Raw genomic sequence first — 22372 nt, forward strand, 5'->3', positions numbered from 1 at the left:
TCTATCACACCTGTCCTGAGGGATACACTACCAGTAAAAGATTAAAGTGAACAGCATAACAGTTTGTGGCCTCTAACTGCTTGGTTTCATTATTAGCATGAAGCACATGTAGTCTTACAGACCACTCTGTTTCCAAGGCAGCATAGCTTAAACCAAAAAAAGAAAGAAGGTAAAGAAAAAAAAGACCAACTGTGTGCCTTTTTTTTAGAAAGTACTGATGAGGAAACATGAAGAGTGGGAATTTCAATTCCCAGATGCTTGTGAGCTCAATGAAAATGTCTGCAATGGTTTTCTGAAAGTTAAACAGGCACAAATAATGTAGGACAACTTTTATCTTGTTGATAAATATGGATTCTGAAAAAAACCTTCCTTACAGTTATACTATGTTTGTAGTAGACAAGTATAAATTTGAAGGGCATTGTTAAGGCTTATTGTGTTTCTGTTCTTCATTTAATTTAGCATTTGCGGGTTCCAGAAGCTAATGATAACATTTTCAAACATGAGAGCTTAACGTTCATCTGTTAATTTTGGTGCCAAAAATAGAATTAGGTTCCCGACTTCAGATACCAATAGTTGGGAAAGTCAGCATCTTGCATTGTCCACATAAAATTATCTTAGTTGAATTTGTTTTTAAAAATATATCTAGTTAACACCATTAAATATTCTTTGCCTGGTTGCTGAGTGCCAAGGAGGCAAATAGAAACATTTTTAACTTACAAAGACAACTCTTTTCTAAAATAGGGACTATATTTCCAGTAATGGGAAATTCACCTTTTTTGTACCACTCTTTCCATGCCTCAGAAATTCCATCTGCAGAAATCACAGTTAATTTCTGCAGAGGGTTTCAGAGGTGGAGGACCTCTGGCTTTTGGACCCTCTGGTAGAGAGACAGCAGCAGTTAATTGATATCACTAATATCTGCCACTGGGTTCCATCATCAGAACTGACTCAGAGCAACTTTAGTCTAAGGAAAGCTTAAGAATGAGACTACAGAATGATTTACTAAGATTGTTTTAATCATTCAAAGTATATGTAACCCATATTTGTTGAAACTAACTTATAAATGGGTTCGCTTGGCTTAGAGATTTTCACTGTATTTATGATACCTTCATCTTGTCAAGTTTCCTCTGTTCAGAAACTCCCATGGTAATGGATTTATGCAAAAATACAAAGAAAGAAAATACCATTTAGAGATTGGTCTTTTTGTATGTAGACACTAAGTACATGAAGATATATGCACTTATACTGTGACACAAGTTGAATAAATGACTTAGCTTTTATTCTTAATGGCTTCTAGGTCTATGTTCTTTCCAGGCATAACTTTTTTTTTCATTTTAATGTATTCACAAATTTCTGTCACAATGTACAGTTCCAGTAAATATCCATTTACTGGGGAAAAAGATATAAGGGAATATATTGATAATGTGTTTACTTCTCTTATAATACCAAGTACTAAAATTATACTGTGACATTTAGTATTTGAAATGAAAGATTGATTGCATTGTACGACGGGATGAAATGTGGGCTGAGCTGCTTGTCAATCTGTGGTGAAACTCCTACCGAGGTAAATGCAAGTGGAATGAATGAATGGACAATTGTATATAGTTCTCATGTCTAAATCATTAAATGAAAACATCAGGCACTGTATTATAGGAACTTATATTTCACTTGCAAAATTATTTGTGGTATTTTAAATATCCAGGCTCACTTTTCTTTCTGGAACATAGTCGTAAAGTACAGAATTTAGATATTTACAATACCTTCTGTAAGTTATTTTAAGTATTTAGTTTTAATTAGTTGTATGTATTTGTATCTTACAAATGTGACATACTGTGTGACATGCAGCATTGAAACGCCAGTACAGAGCACATAGCCAGAGTGGCCAAGGGGCAGTATTTGGGGTTTTTTGGAGCACAGCGAGAGAAAAGAGACCCTCAACAACACCAGAACAATCAATAGCTCAATCATTAGGTTCAGGTCACTGCTCTGCCTGATTCAATCCCAGAGTTTTGAGCCTTAATTTCTCAGCTGCCAGATGGCTCCCCAAATCACTAGAAACCTGGCTATTCTGAGGTGGGTATCTATTTTGCAGCTGTTTCTACTTTGTACAAATAATTAAATCTTCACTGGCACAGACACTAGAATCGTGCTCTCCCACAACCAAGGTGAATGTCAGTATTGTAGGAACATCAAACTGGAAATGATGTCTTGGCTCACTGAATCTTGTCTCCTCGTATCACAAAAAAATATATTGACATATTGTATGATTGTTTTCATTAACTGATTGAGTTATTGAAGGGTTTTTGAAAACCAAGGGAAAGTACTCATTTAAGCCAGGTACAGACATTACACATAAACTGCTCTAAGTGACCAAAGACCAGTCTATACCTATAACAAAGCAGAAGTTTAGTGCATATAGACTGGTTTAAAAATGGAAGAACCTGTTCGAAGATAGACCTGTATCTATGTGCACTCAAAATTGATTCAGGTTAGACTAGTGCATCAAACTTCTGTACAATTTCTTTCAATTCATGTTAGGTTGCTGTCCGCCAGCATCCCAGTCACCTTTGTGGCCCCAGGTCTTTCCACCTTCTGGCTGTCATGGAACTTAGGCAGCACAGACTCTCTCCCCAGCCCAACTTCTGGTCTCTGGCCAACTGTCAGGTGTGGGGGGAGCGGGTCTGTGTCCCTCCATGGGCCCCAGCACCAGCAGAAGCTGGTGGCAGAATGTGCCCAGCAGCCCAGGAGGCTTGCATGAGGCAGTGGGGGCAGAGGGCTCTTGCAAGAGAAGGATCAGGTCCCTCAGAGTTTGGCACCAGTAGCAGCCAGAGGCAGAAAGTATCTGACAGCCCCAGAGGCTCACTGTGAATGGTGGGAACAGCAGGGCTCTGCCAAGAGAAGGATGGGACCCCTCAGAGCTCTGGCAAATGGCAGGCAGTGACAGTAGGTTCAGTTTAAACCATTTCCTATATGATTTGTTCCCTCTCACTAGATATTTTTTGTTTCTAAGGCAAAGATCTGTAAATTATAGTTAGATGCAAATCCTGCTCACTGTTCTGGGCTAATATTTGGTGCAGGGGTGGGCGGAGCCCCACAGCCACTTCTGTCTACTCCAGCCGGAAGCTGCAGGGGGGCAGCTGTGCAGGGTGCTGGGCTTAACCGGGGCATGGTGAGGTGGCCAGGAAGAAGACTGGGGGGAGACACAGCCATCTACCACTACTGTTGTCCCCTGCCAAGCCCAGCACCCTGTGCAGCTGTTCCCCATAACTGGAGCCACCAGGCTGGTGAGGGACACCTGATGGTACCAGACAGGGAGCAGGGGCAGGAAAGAAGTTGCTTCTTTGCCTCAGGCATGGGGGAGCCCAAGAACTGCCTTTGCCCTGCTCCAGCTGGGGCTGTGTGCAGCACAGCATGCTCTGCAGAGGACTGTGGTGGAAGGGACTGGGTTGGTCTACCTTTCCAGCCCCCCGCTCTCTCCTTTTCATCCCTGCTCCCTCCTGGACTCCCCTGCTGACCCAGGGGCTTTAGCTGCACCTTGCCCCAATCCTTCCCATGTTCTGAAATGTGGTCAGTGGTTCATAGATTCATAGATGCTAGGGTCAGAATGGACTTAAATGGATCATCGAGTCTGACCCCCTGCCCAGGCAGGAAAGAGTGCTGGGGTCAGATAACCCCAGCCAGATGCCTATCCAGCTTTCTCTTAAAGACCCTGAAGGTAGGGGAGAGCACCACCTCCCTCAGAAGCCCATTCCAAATTTTGGCCACCCTTACCATGAAGAAGTTTTTCCTGATATCTAGCCTAATTCTGCTCTTTATCAGTTTGTAACCATTGTTCCTTATTACCCCAAGAGTAACAGAGCCTTGGTGAACAGAGCATCTCTGATCCCTTGCTGTATCCCCCTAATGAATTTGTAGACGGCCACAAGATCACCTCTCAGCCTTCTCTTGCAGCTCTCAGTCTCTCCTCATAGGGCTTGTCCTATAAGCCCTTAACCATACAAGTGGCCCTCCTCTGGACCCTCTCCAGTCTATCAACATCCTTCTTGAAGTATGGTGCCCAAAACTGAATGCAGTACTCCAACTGCAGTCTGACCAATGCCACATGGTCTCTGCTGCACCCCTGCTTTTCCTAATTGTGGATCCACCACTGATCAGCTCCCTTTTTGCATTATGAAAAGTAAGGACTTGAACCTTAGTCATCTAGATTAAAGGAGTACCATAAATGTTGGGATTTGGTGAGGGTTTCTCTTTCTGACACTAGAAATTCCATTCTCATGGAATCTTGTGAGTAAATTTCTACTTATAGTTTTGGTTTTAAAGAACTATGTTTTGGAACAAAAAGTGTCAACAAAAAATTCCCAACCAGCTCTATTTCTAAATCTTGCTGTGGTTGTGTTATTTTTGGTTTCTTTTGTTTATATGTTCATTTGCTTTACATTAAGGTTTTCCTGTTGTTTTTTTTTTTTAATAGGAGTCTATCGGCTTTGTTGGATTTTCCCTACTCATATTGCCTCCTGTGAACTCTTTCACATAGTCTTAATTAGGGCTACTGTGTTACCCAAGCTTTTAGGGAGCTAGATTCTGTTTTACCTTACATGCACCACTTACCTAAATGCATAAGTGCCGTTTACGGTACACAGTCTGCAATTGTGGTACAGCATAGCTCCACAAGCATCTGTAAGTCTGAAGTGAGCATACTTAGGGGGTGCACTCTAGTCAGGCAGGTGCATTTCACACTCATATAGTTACCTGCTGTGGGGGTAGAGCGGTGTGAGTGCTAAGGCAAATGGTTGACAGCCCAGAGGTCTCACCATAGAGGACATAGCAAAAGCACTGACAGCATGGCCCTGCCAGATTTCAATAAATCTGCAAGTTCTGCTAAATACCTTGCGTAACCAAAATATTTGGTGCTGGCATCACAAGGTTCCCAGCCTAGCTCACCACCAGCCCTGACCTCCTCACCTTGCTTCCAGACTCTCTGGGTCCTTCCTTTTCATGATTATCTTTCCTGCCATGACTTGATGTTACAGTTTCATAGGGAAGCTGCCCCCAGGATGCGGATGCAGGTTTTGGGGTAGGCCCTTGTCTGAACCCAGGCACTTCCTGGCCTCAGCTAACTTTTAATCTGGCTGGGTCCCACTGCCCAAAGTCCACTGCACCAGGGCCCTAAGTTCTGAGGCTCCAGCTCTAGACCTGTGTAGGCTCTGGGACACTCAGCCCTAAGCATGCCCCATGCAAGCATGGGAGTTATGCTTTCCAGTCTTTTCTGTCAGATATGCAGTCCTCTGACATGCCACAATTATCCATCTGAATCCATTTGGACTCCTGCCCATACTCAACCTCCCAGGGTTCTGGACCCTATGAGTGCTCTGCTGTGTCTCTAGTGGGTTATGGAACAGAGAAGATCCCACACAACTTACTGATTCGTTTAATGCACTGGCTGGGGGAGTAGTTAGTTGACTGCATGATTTCATAATGATTGCACACTTGATTCATACAACACAATTTTATTTTAAAATTCTTTGCTATGCATATAACACTGCTTAGCTTTAAGAAATACCACAAACATTAAGAACACAATAACTACATATATCAGAAACAATGCTCCAAATGCACTTCCTTCCCAAACAATATTATAAGAATTAGTATTACAAAAACAACTACAATTACAACTCAAAGTTAAATTTGAATCAATACTATTATTTTCATGATATACTTACAATCCTAGAATTCTGAGAAGCCAAACACCTAAATATGGTTTCATTCCTCAGTAGTACAATTTAATGGGCTGGCCTCAGTAGTACGGTTCAATGGGCTGGCCTCAGTACTGATAGGACTAAGTCCCCTTCCTTCAGTCCCTTTCGGGCGCTCCACGGCTTCAGCGTGAACTAAGAGATTCGTGTTCACAGAGAGGGTGGTCCAAGTGATCAGTCTGATCCGGCCTACACTTGCAATTCTTCCTTCGTTGTTCTGCAAGTGAGGTTACCTCCAAATTGGGACAGTAGGTTACAGTTTTTATTGAGTGAGTTGCCGTCTTGGGCCCCTCCTACCCAAACTTGTCACTACTCCCAAATTTGGGCTCGGATCTTACTCAACAGATTATTTTGCTTGGTAATCAGTTTCTTTTATTGATAATTTTAATTACTTTGGGGAATTTCCATATCACTGAATTGACTTTTATTTCCAATCTCGTCAGAGGCCCTAGGGTTTGATCTCTCGGAATGTGGGATGTTTGCTTAAAGGTCATTTTTAGGTTAACTTTGTTAAAAGCTTCTAAAGATAAAATTCAAGAGTTAAGACTTTGAGCAAAGTCAGGACCTTCCGCACGTAGACCAAAACAATGGCCTAGATAAGAAGATGAATCTTGTCTTCTTCCTAAACTGGCTAATGGGCAAATATTACAAACATTCAAACTATTTCATTCAATATCGCATGCTGCCAAGACATAAAGCTCACAGAACACAAGCTCCCCTGTCTGGGTTAAACTTACCCTGCAGTAGCCCCAGTACAAAAGGTTCAAGGCACTTATCTTGTGTTGCTTGCAGTCCATGAGCTCTTCCACCCTTCTGTGGCACAAAGTATGTTTTTGCAGGCATTCCAGACTGGCTCATCCCTGGAGCTCTGCCTCCTGTGGCTCCTATAGCCAGACTTCCCCTTCTGGGCCAAGCCCTGGGTTTTTGAGCCGCTCCCTGGATCACCTGACCCCCCTACTTCCTCCTGAGGCCTGCCAATCACTGCCTACACCTGGGGCAGGTGGATATCTTATTTTAAGTCCCTTTTTGTTTTTAAGTCTGTTCAAGGGGCTGGGTTAACCAGCAGGTCCTGGGCTCCTTTCCCTTCTCAGTCATGGGGCAGGGGTGCTGTTACACCTTGTCACAAGGACACAAAAAAGAAAGTCCTGAAATTGTAGCCACACAAAAAAAACATGAACAAGGTGTTAGACAATGATACAAAAGTACTCTATCCCATGTGGTATGCAAATAGCTTAGTGATTAGGACACTCAGCCAGGAAGGTGTGTGGTAAGAGACCTAATTCTAGACCCCCTCATTGAGAGGGGTTTTCAACCTATATCTTTTGCTTCCCAGCAAAGTGGTCTAACCAGCTTATGCCTTTATGAGTTAATCCAGGAGTTCTCAAACTGTGGAGCATCTTAAAAGGGAGCCCCAAGCTTCCTAGGAGGTTCACATGGTGGTGTGGAGTGGTGGATGGCAGTGGTGGCTGCCACATGTGAGCTCCCCATCCCCCCACTGTTGCCTTCCAGCACTCAGGGTTACAGTATCATGAAGTTTGAGAACTCCTGAGTTAATGTATAAGGTGCCATACTACCCCACCAAAATTCAGGCTAGCATTATGCATACCCTTCTCCAGTGTTTATCTTGAAGCTGTATTTAATAGATATTGTATAAAATGGGTTGAAAGCACTGGGGAAATTTCTCCCTTACCAGGAATAAGAGTCCACACTCAAACCCAGGGGTCCTTCACATCCAGGTCAGCATCCATCTCGCTAAGCTATACAATCTGTAGCTTGTTCTCTTCCTCTTGACCCCAAATATCTCCTTCAGTTAGCTGTTCAGGGGGACAACATTAAAGGGAGGGTTGGAGAAGGCTCTGGATAGTGCCTAAACCAATGGTACTCGCAGTTTTGGCCCCACGGACCAGATGGATGGTGTGGGAGCTAGTCTGGGATGAGACTAGTCTCTGGCAGCTCTGCCATGCTCCCACCCTTCCAGAACTGGGCTTCAGGAGCACCCACACTGCCCCCACCTCATCCCTGCACACTGGGATCAGGCCCTGTGCCACCTTTCACGTCAATCTAGTTCACAGGGTCACAGCCTATAGGGGAGCCCCATGGGTTGGATGCCCCAGTGCCAGAGGCTGGGTTTGGCCTATGGGTCAAAGGCTGAGCACCTCTGACCTAAACTGTGACCCAGTAGTGTGACCAAGTGTTGGAAAGCACACCAAGTGACCATATTCTGTTGGAAAGCAGAACATTCATAGTCAAACCCTCACTGAGGAAGAGACCTAGAACCTAGGTATCCCACTTCCTGGATGAATGCCCTGTACACCAAACTATTAGTCTAAAACATGGGAGGGTCCCACTCCTCCATCATTTTGTTTCTGGTAGATATGTGCATTGATGTCCTGGCCAATTTTTATTTGTCCACAGGGCCAACAATGTGAAAATGTCAGAAATGGCATTTACACAGCTAGGTAGGTGTTATTTTGGGTAGGTAAAGTTAAATAGCACAAAGTGTAGCTTGATAGCTCCTCATGAGAGATGGCCCAAGGGAAGAAAGATCAGCTCTAACGCATCTCAGTGACTGGTGTGTAAACTGCCAAATACAATACCTAACCACTATTAGGCAGGTAAGTTAGACATGTTTTTAGTCAAATACATGCAAATTAGTTATTGCTCAATAACTGCTTTGTTGTTTGTTCACTTGTTATTTTGCCTGCATGCCTTGCTCGCTTACCTTTTGGTAAAACTGTCCGTTACTCAACAAAGTGGTGTTCACAGAATAGTAATATAAAGAGACAATTGATTTGCTTTATTTCCCTCCATTATTTAGTAGTAATGGGGGGTATCTACACATGCAATTTACAGTTGACTAATTAGCTCCTCAGTAAAATGTCACCATCTATACGTGTGGCCCTATTAGGCCAGAGTAAACTAATGAACTCTGCCGTACGATACACAAGTACTATCCTATGGCAGAGTTATTTACTTTGCTGCAACACACTTGTGGACAGTGACTGGGGTTGGCTAGGGCACAGGGGTGCCATAGTGCAGAGGTTCCCTGCTGGCTAGCCCCTACACTGTAGCACTCTTGTGACTCAGCCAGCCCCTCTGCAGCTTGTTGAGCTGGGGCGGAGCAGTTCCAGATTGGCAGACTGAGCCTCCCTGCCAGCTGGGGCTGCACTGCCCTGCCCCAACATGCTGTAGTCCTGGGTGCATGTGTAAATGCAGACTGTGCCAAAGTTTATTCAGGCACACTAATTTCACATGTAGATGTGCCCATAGGTGAGAAGGCAGGTAAGACAGATAAGAGGGAGAAGTGGAGGAAGGGAGGAATCAATTCTGAAGATATAATTCCACAATAGAATGGTATAAATTACAAAAGATATTTTACATGTGATCATTGTTCTATGTAGGGTATTCTAATAACCTTTTGGAAAACAAAATAGTGTAGAATACTAGCAGCCTAATATATGATCATTACATATGAATGTTGTAAATAATTTGTCTGCTACATTTTGTGCAAAATAAAAAGACAATACTATCTGTGTTTCTTCCTCTGTATCTGAATGTAAAATATTATACAGCAATTTTGGATTAGTAATACTCCATTACTTTCACAGAGGTTATTGGAATGCTCAGTTTATTAAAACAATGATCTTCCCTGTTCTACCCTGTGATTAGGAAGGGTAGTTGGAAAAACAAATCCATTATCAGTGAGACTTCCTAACTCTGTTTAACTCTTAAATCTAACTTATTATGTGATCTGCTGATTAGCTCACATTTTTGGTTTTTTACATTAGATTTTATGCATTTATGAGTTACAGTTTTGATAATAATGTTTATGAATATTTTAGAAGTCATGGGTATGAGCTATTTGTATTTGAAGTGTGGAGCATGCATTGAAAATCTTCCCTCCAGGATATATTGAGATTATAGAAAGTGCTGTTATGATTTTTAATTTTTTTTTAATTGCCAATAGTTGATTTATTGTACAAATTCCAGGAATTGCAATAATGTGGTCTTTTTGGTGGACCCTTATTTAAAGCAGATTTCATTACTCGAGGTAGAATTTTGGTGGAAAGGAGAAGTAGGATTGTTCCTTGAGGCACAAGGTCTGAGCAAACAGGACTGGAAGGTCCATAGGAGGTCACCTAGTCCTAAAAGCTCACCTAGTCCTAGAGGGTCAAGACAGGATCATCCCTGTGTTGCATCCCAGCCAAGAATTTGTCTAATCCACACTTAAAAATTTCCAGTAATGGAAATTCCATCATTTTTCTGAGTAATCCATCCCCATGCTTACCAAACCTCATAGTTAGAAATTCTTCCTACTATTCAGTCTGCATTTCCCATGTTTTTAATTTAATAACATTGCTGGGGAGACAGAGAATTTTTGATCACCATCTCTTTATAACAACCTAATCTCTCCCTAAGATCACTGATGCAGAATGCATAGAAAATATAGGATTCAATATACTTTGCGTTTGGCATGTGTTGCACCTTCTTTTATCCAGCCTGCACTTCCTGTTCCAAATGGGGATCTATGATATTCCCGATCCTTTGTTGAATGAGAGGGAAGGAAGGCATGGTTGCACCCATGCCTGCATTCTCTACTGTACTTATGTATGGGTATGAGAAGGTGCTGGCTGTAACTCAGCCACTGAAACCAGACAGAACTCCTGGACCTCTAGAGGCTAACTCTATATTTAGGCTTTTTTTTGTATTAGCTTTGGGTACAAATTAATGGGTCTAGTGGTGTTTTAAGATGACATAACCTGACCCAGCAGGGATTATGAATTCAAGTTCAAACGATGCTGATGGTTGTGCTAAAACTCCAGTGGGATGCAGCTGCAGGCTAAAACTTGAGCTGACATCAGTTGTCAAGCCAACACTCTGAGATGCTAAAGAAATCACTCTCTGAAACACAGCATTGCTTTGCCATATAGGTGTTCTTATTCAATGGATCTAGCACAAGAAGAGTAATTTAACCCTGTTTAGTAAACTCTATCACATAAACCAAAACCTTACTGCAGATTTATTCATTTTCCAGTAAATTCATTAGGTCAACCCATGGTTGAAGTGTGGGTGTGACTTTGGTAAGTTTTCCTTATGGTTAAAGTAAATTCCTAGTTTTCACTCTATTATTACCTCATAATGGGTCATACTTGTTGTATCTTGAGGTGAAAAATGCATCCTAACAGTGAAGACAAGATAGGGCATTGGTTTATTTGTGGCAAACAAATACTGTATATGGCAAATGAACAAATTTTGCTTTCTTACTTATATTAGACCTTTCCAATACCTACCTGTATTTTTCTCCTGCAAATAAGTTGTATTATAGCTTTCAGCCTTAACATGGATTTAGGGCTTCATTACATTTATATGTTGATGTGCAGTTCCTCTTGCTACCTAGAACATCACTTCTATGTGTAGATCCCTTCAAGTGAAATAAATTATGCTTACATAAAAAAAAATAGATGTCAGATTGACTAGATCTATGAAACATTAATTTTTAAAAGGTTACATAAAATAGACTGCCCTCAGCTCTTTTTTGTCATGTATGTTTGATTAAAAATATTTTGTTCTGGTTTTTAAATCACTGTAGTTTTTCCTCCAGAGTCAGGTGAAGTGAATGCAGAACTTCACATCTTAAGGTCACACATATAACTAGATTATATAGTGTTGCATATCTTTTCCCCACTAACAAATGATCAGTTACAAATGTCATTGTTATATAGTCATACACATCACAATTCAGTTGAACACAAAATTCTACCCTGCAGGCATATCCAAGTATTTGAATTAATAAGTATTTTTGCTGCTTTTCCCAAAATAGTTTCAGTTTAGAATGCTGTAATATGTCACAAAACACATAGGCTGGCTGGATCAGTCAAAATATGTAGACTGGCTGGATCGTTATATTGACTGGATCAAATTCCCAAAGGGGCCAGCTGAAGAGACTGTAGTACCAAGATGGATCAGGCCTATATTTCCCACAGATATATCCAAAAAAATTCCATTAACACCTGTATGTAGAATAAAGGTATACATATCTAAAATATGCATTGTAGTCACTATGAAGTAACAAAACAGACTTTAAAACAGCTCTTATTGGTTTAGATGCCCCTTATTTGCCCCATTTTAAGAAAAGAAAAAAAAAAGATATAAACTATGTCCTAAAGAGAGGTTTAATTCTCCTCCACCCCCGGTTTATTATTTTTCTTCATGGTGCATTGCTATATTTTGTGCAGAAATGTAGCTGCTACCCTGCTGGTGACTAAATGAAAGCTAAACTGTGATATAAGACTCAGGACCTGACAGTTTTTAATCTGTCACTACCTGCGGCTCCGAGGGTTAAAGACAATAATTCCAGACTGCTAGAGAGATTGATGAACCCCCGTATAATTTTTATTACAAATATTTCTCCCATGCAGCCTATCTTAATGTTCTATTGTTAGACTTGATGTTTCCAGGAATTTCGGTCCATGGGCAAGTTCTCATACCTGCACAGAGAAGATGCTCAGTATTTCTGATTGTGTACATTTCTGTTTAGTTCAAGCATCATGTTAAGTTGCTTGAGGTAAAGTCCAAATTGTAATTTGAGGATTAAAAGTAAAATACTGCTGCCAGTTAAGCTAGCCTTGCAGCGCTGGTAAGGTTTAGCACTAAGTCTACTCTGCAGAGTGGTGCTTGGAAAAAGGTGTCTGGATAAATTCTATAAGATTATACAGTAATATTTACCAAACATTCCTCAGATTTTTATATGCTATATGAATTAAATTTAAAGATAAAGATAATAATCCATAAGGTTACCTGCAAATCAGAACTGAGTAAATATAAAATACCATGTCAGAAAACAGCAGGCATAACTGACTGATTTCCATGGTATGGAGTTCAACAGCTTGTGTTATTTCTTAAGTGAAAATATATGCAAACTATTAACATAGTAAGACAGACCTCAAGTAGTAATAAGGAAGTGAGTGATCTGGTAGTTAGGACTGGAACAGTTGTCTTGAGCTGAAAAATCATTTATCAGAGCTCCTGCATTTTGGAATATGCCTTGCATTGTAAATATTAGGAAGCAGCAATCTGTTTCCTCCTTCACACATTGGAGTGAAAAGAGTCATTAAAAAGTGTAACCGAAAACTGAGACAATTATGTAAACTCTGACTTTTAGAGCAGATTTTATTCTTATTCCTATTCCAAACAGCCATTGTGATGCCAAACATTCATAACTGAACTTACTCTGTAGTTAAAATGTCAACTATATTACCCTAAAAGGGTATTGCCATTTTTGTTGCACCACAAATCCTGGAGATTCAGAGTACTGAAAAAAGATTATAAAAATTAATGTGATTAGAAATAATTTTGATTAAAAACAGAAAAATAGTTTGATATTCAAAGATTTTTTTTCTTTGCAAACTGTAATTTTTTTCTATTATTTTAGTCCTTGGAAACCATAAGCCAAAACACACAAATAGGTAAGTGATAGTATCTTGGTCTAATCACAGATAAATGCAAACAGCAAACAAAAGCAAAAAATAAGGAAAGTACACTTTTTCTGCTTGTTTTATAATTTGAACTTTTATATGTACAATTTTTAAAAATATGTTGGCCCAATTTTTCAAGTCAAATAGATATTATTAGTTAATTATAGAATTAAGAAGCTAAATAAAAGTGGCCTGATTTTCAAAAAAATGGCCTGAATTTCTTGCTGTCCTTTGTGCAGATCACTTGTGAAATAAGTGAGATTAACTTCTAGCCTTTCTTGCTCCCTGCCACCACCTGCAGGTCCCGAGACTCCACCAGAAGTGGTGGGGAACCTCAATTCCTGCTTCCCAGCAGAGTGCCAGCAGCTCCATGTGGCACTAGGGAGTGGGAATGACAGCTGGCTCCATTGCACGGGACTCTCCCCTCGTGGCACATGAGTGCCAGGGGTGTACGTGAGCCCCCTGCAATAGAGTTGGGCTAGCCTGGCTCCACTCCTTGCCATCATGTACAGCTGGAACTGCTGGAACTGCTGGAACTGGCTGAAGTTCAGCTGTACAAACACCCTGGGGTCCTGCCACTTGCTACTGCTGCTGCTGGTAGTGGTAGGGGCTGTGTGACATGGCGGAGAGTGTATAGGGGGGTCCCCACACTCCCCCACCCTCTCTCACATGCCACAAACCCTGCACACCCACACCCTGCCCACCCAAACTTCATGCTTCTGCTGTCCCCTTGCGCACAGGCCCCAGGCTCTGCACTCCTGCCAGCCCCAGCACCATGCTCCATGCTCCTGCCCAACTGCAATCTCCCACCCTGCCTGCCACTACTTCTCTTCCTGATGCCCAGAGCAAGTGCTGCAGCACAAACAGGAGGAGAAGCTTCTGGGCTAGGGACAGACATTACACATAAATTGGTTTAAGTGATCAGAAATTGGTTTAAACCTAACAGAACAGATGTTCAGTGCACATAAACCAGTCTGAAAATGGCTGAAACCAGTTTGACATAAACCTGGTTGAATGTAGTATCAGACTTAACTGATTTGGGTCAAACCAGTTTATGCAATGTCTATCCCAGACCCCTTGCTGGTTTAAGTTAAATCAGACACCCCCAGCATCCTGGCATGCTCTTTGGGCTAGGTGAGGCTCTCTGCTCCACAGAAGATCTAGCCCCTCCCCTCCACTCTCTGTCTGCAGCTTAGCACAGACTTAAGGCATGCCTGCTCCCCACCACCTCTTCCCATTCCCACTGCTTTACAGACACCTCTCAGCATTAGCTAGCAGACCACATGCTGGCTACGGTCCATGATGTGGTGGATGGGACAAAGGGAGAATCAACAGGTAGCTGGTAATGTTCCTCTGTTGTTTTCACTGAGTTAGGGCTGAAAAACACTGTTACCAATTCCATGCTGGGCTCATCAGAAGGGGGGAACCCCTCCCTAATTAAAGTATCCTGTCTGGGACTGGCCACACCCCCCCCCCCCCCCAGCTCAGCCCTGTGCAAGGGAAGGGAGAACTGCTTTAGCACCCCCCAGCTTCTAGCCTGATTCACCGCAGGCATGTGCCTACATCTCTGGGATATCTGTACAGTTACCAAGTGATTTAGCCTAGCCGGGTTACACTAACCTGAAAAGATTGAATCAATTCAGGCTCCGGCTTTTTGAATGTCTGTCCCTAGCCCTGGAGACCAGGGAAGCCAAGCAGGTTCCCCAGCAGATGTAGCAGTGGCAGCAGCAGCCCTGCCTGGAAGCTGTGCATGCTGGCTGGGCCAGGACCCTCCCATACATGAGACTGGGAGGTGTGTGGGCTGGATGGGGTACAATTGGTGGGTATCAGATGAAATTGTTTGGTGGGCTGTATCTGGCCCATGGGCCATATTTTGCCTGCCCCTGAATTAAGGGTTGTCAAACTTGTAGTTCCTACCTAACCCTTTTTCTCTTGTTCAGAGTTCATTGACTTTTTTGATGTGGTAAAAAGTCTATTCTAATTAAAAAGACTTCTCAGCAATGGGGAGCTTTTAGAGTTTTTCTATGTGGAAACATTAAAACATGTATTTTTAAAATGTTTTTAGAAGAATTCAGTTTTCAATGAAAAACTGGGAAAACAAAATGTTGGTGTTTTCACTCCTTCCTTTCCCTACTTTTTACCAGTTACCATTTTGCTGCTGGAAAAGGGAGGAAAACAGGCAAACATGGAGAAAGCGGGGAACATTGAACATCTGAAAACTTATTTGTTTATAGCTTTTTTTTATGTTTTGTTTGTGCTTAGCTGTTTATTACAAGTACACAGAACATTTGAAAATAATACAAATTTTCTCTGGAAGCTTTCATTTTAAAGCAAAAATGTATTTTTTGTGTAAAATGTGTAGTGCTGATTTAAGTATTTTTATTATTGTTTTGATATGTGTACTTTAAGGTTATTTTGTAAAGGAAATAGATCAGGGATGGGCACTGAAGATTTTATAATATACAAACAATAGATTTCTGAAAATAAGGGGTAAAATTGACAAATGAATGAACAGTGTGATTGAACTCATGAAATAATGTGTCACACTAAGATATCGAGATAATGTCTGGAAAGCAAGAGCATTTTATAATATTTCATTCTCCTGACTGTTAACAAATAAAGTCATTCTTTGAAGGAAAGGCTCCACAAAGAATGAAAGGTTACAATGTCATATGCTGATTATTCACTACTCTTATTGTGTTTGGTTCATCTTGCATCATTGCTGTCATAATGCATAATCATAGTTATAAAGGCAAATTGCTAAAGAAAGGTGTGGGGGGAGGGGAGAGAAACTCCAAATCAAGCCACCCATGTAACAGCTTAGGGCTTGGGGTAGTTCATTCAAATTCTGGTCATTTGAATAGTTTTTCAGTTTGTACACACAGCCCCAGACCTGGCCAAAACTGGTTTGCTCACTGAGGCTGCAGTGTGATTGCACCTTTTTCAGCTATGTAGTGCTTGTTAGGGCTGTGCAAAGCTTCGGGTGGTGATTTGATTTAGAGGAGATTCTGCTCAGTTCAGTAGCCGACTCTCTGAATCTGAATTGAATAAGAGGATGAATTAAAAGATCCAAATCAATTCAAAGCTCTCTGAATCTTTGGGATAGTGGGGGGCAGCAGGGATCGCCCCCTGCTGGCAGGAGCAGTGAGTTGGGGAAGGGGTTGTTTGTTTTTTTCTTGAAGGGCCAGAGCTGGCCTGGCCGGGGCACCCATAGGGGGGCTGGGTGAGCAAGAGGGGAGTTGGGGGGCTCATGCAGAGACCCCCATGCAGTGTGGGGCAGTGGGGGCAGCATGGATTGCTCCCCACCCGGCAGCACCTGCTGAGCCATGGCTTTTTTATTAATAAGTGCCAGGAGCTGGGGCGGGCAGGGGATGGGCATGGCCTGGCTGATCCCGAGGTTCGGCTAAACTGAATCGGGACAGTGATTCGAAGCATCAAATTGAATCGCTGTCCCCGAAATCAGTGGAATCCAAAGTGAATACTAGCCACTTTGCAGAGGCCTAGTGCCTGTACAGTGAGCTTTCTGAGCTCACTGACTTGTCCGTGTGGCATTAGCCCAGGGTATGAACCCAGGGGGTGAATGCTGCCCCTTCCACCCTGCTACCCACTACCAAATTTGATGGAAGAGGAAGAAGGGGGCAAGCAGCCCCCTGGGTCTCATTCCATGGGTTCTGGAGCTGCACCAAAGCAGCAGCTCTCTTCGGAGTTGTGCTGAGAAGTTGGTGAGCTCAAGGAGCTCACTGGACATGTATTGCATAGTTGTAGGAAATGATGTGTGGCTGCATCCCCGTGCACCACTTCTGTATCCACTCATACTGAGGTTCTAGGGCTTGAGCATATTGCACCAATTATTTAGCTTAAATTTGAATTGCTCCTTTTGATTGCTCCTTTTGTATACTTCTTACAGCTTACTATTGGGGTCATATTGATTCATCATGAAGTTTCATAGGGCAGCAGGTCTGGTACTGTCTAACGCTACTATACTATTCATGTGCTCTAATATTACTCCACAAATTGCCCTGATAGTTCTCTCTTTTGTACAAGCTCCTTTGCAAGCATATCATCCATTGAAGTCATATCCTGTTATAAAGATCAATAAGAATGGGTGTATACCAAGCCCCCAGAACCAAATATACCCAAACTTTGGCATAGCATATAACAAGATATGAGCTTTACTTGTCAGGACCCTCCTCAGTCTGAAACTGTGGGAAAACTGGATCCTGCCCAAGTCATAGAGCCCTGAATGAACCGTTTCTAAGTATCTGTGCCTACCAACACAATATTTCATCTTGCTTACAATAGTGTTTAGAACAGAGGGCAATGTGAGTCTAGAGTTCTCAGGTTTGTTACCAGCTCAGTGAAAGTAATGCCATGTATTCAGAAAGGTACATTGGCCCAAATTGTCAGGTGCTCATCATTAACAATTGGGGACTCTATTTCAGAAGAGCTCTGCTCTCCTCTAGGAATCCAAAGAAAAGGAAATTTTTGAGCTCAACACCAGCCAGATCCTATCCTCACACTTGGGATCCAATTTTCAGTATTGCGCAGTATCCAGCATACTGAATTCTGAAAATCTGACCACTTTGACGGACTCTCTTGAAAATATAGTAGATGGCAGCTGAGCTTTTCTGGAAATCTTGTCTTTGAAGAAAAGGTTCCATAAACTATAAGTAAAGTAAAACATCCTTAGTTTTACAGGAGGGAAATGGAATTTGGATAAGACATGACATTTTTAATAATATTACAAGCATTCCATACAAACTGGAATATAGAACTAATATTCCTAAAGGGCATAGCTGGAAAAAATGCTTTATACTTACATGTAGTATCTGGCTATGTATCCATGCCCTATTAAATAGTCTTTGAATTTCGTATTTATATATTTATTATAACAAAATAAGGCCAACAGAGTTATGAAAAATGCCTTAATCTGGCCTCAGCACTTATACTTACATGTGTTTAAACATATAAATAATAGAACCTCTGCATTCAGTTTGGCTATTTAATGGTTTGCATACAATGCCTTTCTTTACGAGTTTTGTTGTTCACAAATACCAAACTCTTCACCTAAATGTAAAAATAGTTTTGAAATACCTGTCTTGGATTTTTTAAATTGAATGGATTGTAAAGGCAGAAGACACCATTTTGATAATCTGATCTGACCTCCTAATATGCTTTTTACTATATCACATACGAAGTTATGATCTAAGGACAAAAATCAGTACCTTGTGTGTGAAAATGAACCGGGGCCTTAGTTAACATAGTTGGTACTTCATCTTAGTTTCAAATATATTTGTAAATCCAGTCTCATAATACCTAATATTTATTACTTGTCAGGATTTATAATGTTGCTCTAAATATGTGTCCACATACCATGGTTCATTATGTAGATAGTTCATTATTTTCAGTATTACTCTGTTATTCCTCTTTCTTCCTTACTTTGGGAAGTGGGTAGGGTGGGCAGGGTACTGAACGAACTTTCTTTTTCAGGATTCCTCCCCCCACACCTCTCCGGCACTGTCCAGAGCTGTTTGTGGCTTTTTCCTTCTTTTTCTTTGTTATCTCCACCTGCAGAAAAGTTCATTCTATATGCCCACGGGAATCTGTTACCCTTTTTTGGCTTTAAGGGCTTTGGTTTCCTACATAAATTTTGACAGAAAATTGTTCTATCTAAAACTGCTTTGAAATATCAATTGGACAAGGCATTTTTACCTCCTAACTGTTGAATGAGGTTCATTACAGCACATTTTACAGTATAGTTGGCTGCATTTTAGCAGTGGATGGAATGATTCACAAATAACTATATTTATGTTGATAGTATGGAATATGCTTTATTATTTTTTTGCATAAAAAGTGCTAGATAAAGCTAAAACATTCTTGTTATTCTGTACATCAGTTTAATCAAATGTTGCTGCATGTGCTGATTATAGCCAACCTACTTATCCACAATAAACTGTTAAATGTATGTGGGGCATGTGGATGGATGGATGGATGGATGGATGGATGGATGGAAATTTCATTTGGATGCTGGCATTTTTGTGAAGGGATTAATTGAGCAAACTATAGTTATAATGAGTTGGCATAAAGTGAAATGCTACAGGTGTTTAAAAAATTGCAGTACATTAGTAACACTGATAGTGTTTAATAACTGAGAAATGTACACTTCCATCTGTGCAGTCTAGTACAGTGGGATGATGTTTGTACACTGAATTAATTAATAAAAAGTGCAGGGATATGATTTTAAAGTCTGTTTCTTATTCTTCCTGTGATTTTTGGCAAGAATAAATATTGGCAGAAGGGTTTGAAATCCAGGTTTTCTGCCGCATGGATAAGTCATGCTCTCTCTCTGTGGTGCAGTAAATCTTGAATTCTGTGTCTGTATACTGTCCCAGCTTCATCAGGAGGCATGGAAAGTGCCCTCCCTATCCCAGAAAATGCTGTAGTCAGATGGTCAGAAAACTCACTTAGGAGGAGAGAGATGTAAGTTTGGACAACCTCTACCTGTTCCTGCTCACACCATGTTTAACTCCAGGATCTGAGACAGAAGTTCAATAAACCAATTTAAACTAAATCATTTAAATCTGATACTATATCCATCCAGGTTATCTTAAACTGGTTTGGGCCATTTGAAGATGGTTTACGTGCACTGAACTTATGTTGTGTTACAGATATAAACCGGTTTCTGATCATTTATACCAGTTTATGTGTAATGTCTGTCCCTAGTCCAGGAGATAGCTTTAGGCTGAGAATTAGTCTGGCATAAGCACCTCCCTGTGACTGAGTCTACATGGCATACTATCCCTGGCAACAGTACCATCAAATACACCATACTGCTCTGGGTGAGATGCCTCCCAGACTTCATAGCAGTCTAGCTACATCCACAGAGAGGTTTGGGTGGGCTAATAAGCACCACAGATTGGCAGAGTCAGATAGGCTTCCTGGCTGTGTGTAGATAAAATGAGGGGCATGTGTGCATGACACTTTAAAGCGGGTTAAATGCTTTTGCACGACTTTAATGGTGTTGGTGTTTGTACATGTTGGTGGCATATTGTGCAGTAATTCCAGCCGCTGTAACAAATTTGGCGATGTAATGCGCCTTAAATGACTTGGGGCACAGCAAACTAAAACTCCTCAGCTTCTCTACAGCTGCGGAGTGAAGCACCAAGCTCCATGCAGCTCAAGCACTCTGCAGGAAGCCTGTGCAGGCAGCCTGGCAAGGCAGGCTACCCAAGAAAAAAATGCAGAAATCTTTTTTGTTGTTTTTTCTGGAGCCTGCCTGCCTGCCTGTGCTGCAGGAGCACCTGGTGCTTCCCTCCGCAGCTGTGGTACCCCCTGGGACTACCCGAGCCAGGTGTCTGCAGGCGGGTGCTGCCTGGAAGGGGGCCGCCGCTGCTGCGGGGGGAAGCACCAGCCCCCCCACCTGCCGCCCCCCCAGCCCAGGGACTGCCCCTCCCACTGGCAGCTCACCCTCCCCTCCCCACTGCCAGAGGCAGGCAAGTGCACAGGTATGTGCATGTCATGGGGGTTTACTTGGCTAAATTGAAGCAGTGTTTCTAAAAACCCATTGCTTCAATTTATGGCCCCTGTTTCATCTACACACGCCTCCTGAAATCTAATGCAGCTCTGCTGCTTCTAGTTAAGGAGGAAACCATATGGAACAGCATTAGTTTAGCATGTAGACATGTTCTTCATCATGTGACTAAGGCATTTGACTTAGTCACCTCATTAGTTTCTTCAGTGTTTTCTTGTCACTTGAGAGGACTCCTTTATACTTAAATGTTGGTTTTTGTGGATCGTCTTTCCCCATGCATTACTATTTACTATTTGTAAAGCACTGTTAGATCCTCAGGCACTATAGGAGTGCAAAGTATATAAGACATATGGTGATATGATTGTGTACAGGACTGCTTACTCTTCTTTGATCTGTTTGTATGAGAAGAAAATGAGTTATATGACCTGATTTTAATCACATAAATCACTTTTGATTTTTTTTATACAGATTTTCCATATGACATACGATCTGGCAAGTGCTGTGGTGAGAATCTTTAACCTGATTGGAATGATGCTGCTACTATGCCACTGGGATGGTTGTCTTCAGTTCTTAGTACCTTTACTTCAGGATTTCCCACCAGATTGCTGGGTGTCCCTAAATGGTATGGTTGTAAGTATTGTTCATTTTTCATTGTGTTTCCAAACGTTCTTTTTGATTATTTGTAAACTGTTAGTTCAAAGCTTTAATGAAACAGTAAATGCAACACACTGCATTGTGATACATTTAAATTCAAGGTTTCCTCTTTTTTTTTTGGATGGTTGACTACTAATTTGAAGTATGTTTTATAAGACTAGCTACCAATTCACAATTATAGTAATTTTCCAAGTCTGAACTAATCCAGAAATATTTCAGTTTTAAGGTTGTCTTTACCTATCAATCCTCATTTTCTTAGCAAGACACCAAAAAGAAAATTCACTGAGGGTATAGATGCCTTTATAGCTGGAGCTGTTTCAAAAGGAGAATGTTCCAAAAGGCAGACGCTATTATGCTTATTGTTTCTTGTGGACCAGCTGGGAACTATACAAATAGCACAATCACTTCAACTTTAACTCTGCTTCATTCCGTGCTTAGCTGATGTAGCTGTGTTAAAGTTGGAGTGCTTTTGCTATGTTTGTATTGTTCCCAGCTTCCCACAAATAATAATTAAAACGTAAAAGCTACTGCCCTTCTGAAATGTTCTCCTTTCAAAAAATATGCATGCCCATACTGTGAGATTTAGCAAGCATTTTCAGAGGGTTGTTGATAAGGCCTCTTACCTACATATAACCCAGTTTTGCCCTCAGTTACATAAATGAAAATCTTTTGGCATGAATTAGGAGCTTGGCTTGTTTAGTTTAGCAAAACAAGGTTAGAGTGAATATGATTACTCTTTATAAGTACATTTGAGGATGAATATATAAGAGAAGGATAAAAGCTATTTAAGTTAAAGGGCAATATTGGTACAAGGTCATGTTCTTCTAGGCTGTTTGGAATGAATGGTTCCTGTGAATTCAGGGGTCTAGACTGTATAGCCCAGGAAATCCCTTCTAGTCCTTTACTCTTAAATCATGAAGACCTTGTCTAGTCTCTTCTGCAGATTTTACTCAAAGAAT

The 22372-nt window shown here is 41.4% G+C and overlaps 1 protein-coding gene across 1 annotated transcript in view; it reads left to right on the forward strand.

The window, feature by feature from the left end:
- HCN1 (hyperpolarization activated cyclic nucleotide gated potassium channel 1) overlaps nt 1-22372 on the forward strand; it is a 311415-nt gene that overhangs the window by 153065 nt on the left and 135978 nt on the right. The window contains exon 3 of the mRNA XM_059723553.1: nt 21228-21389. Coding sequence (XP_059579536.1) covers nt 21228-21389 — 162 coding nt within the window. The remainder of the gene's footprint in view (nt 1-21227; nt 21390-22372) is intronic.

This window comes from Alligator mississippiensis, chromosome 3, assembly GCF_030867095.1.
Source record: "Alligator mississippiensis isolate rAllMis1 chromosome 3, rAllMis1, whole genome shotgun sequence".
In the NCBI taxonomy this organism is placed as follows: Eukaryota; Metazoa; Chordata; order Crocodylia; family Alligatoridae; genus Alligator; species Alligator mississippiensis.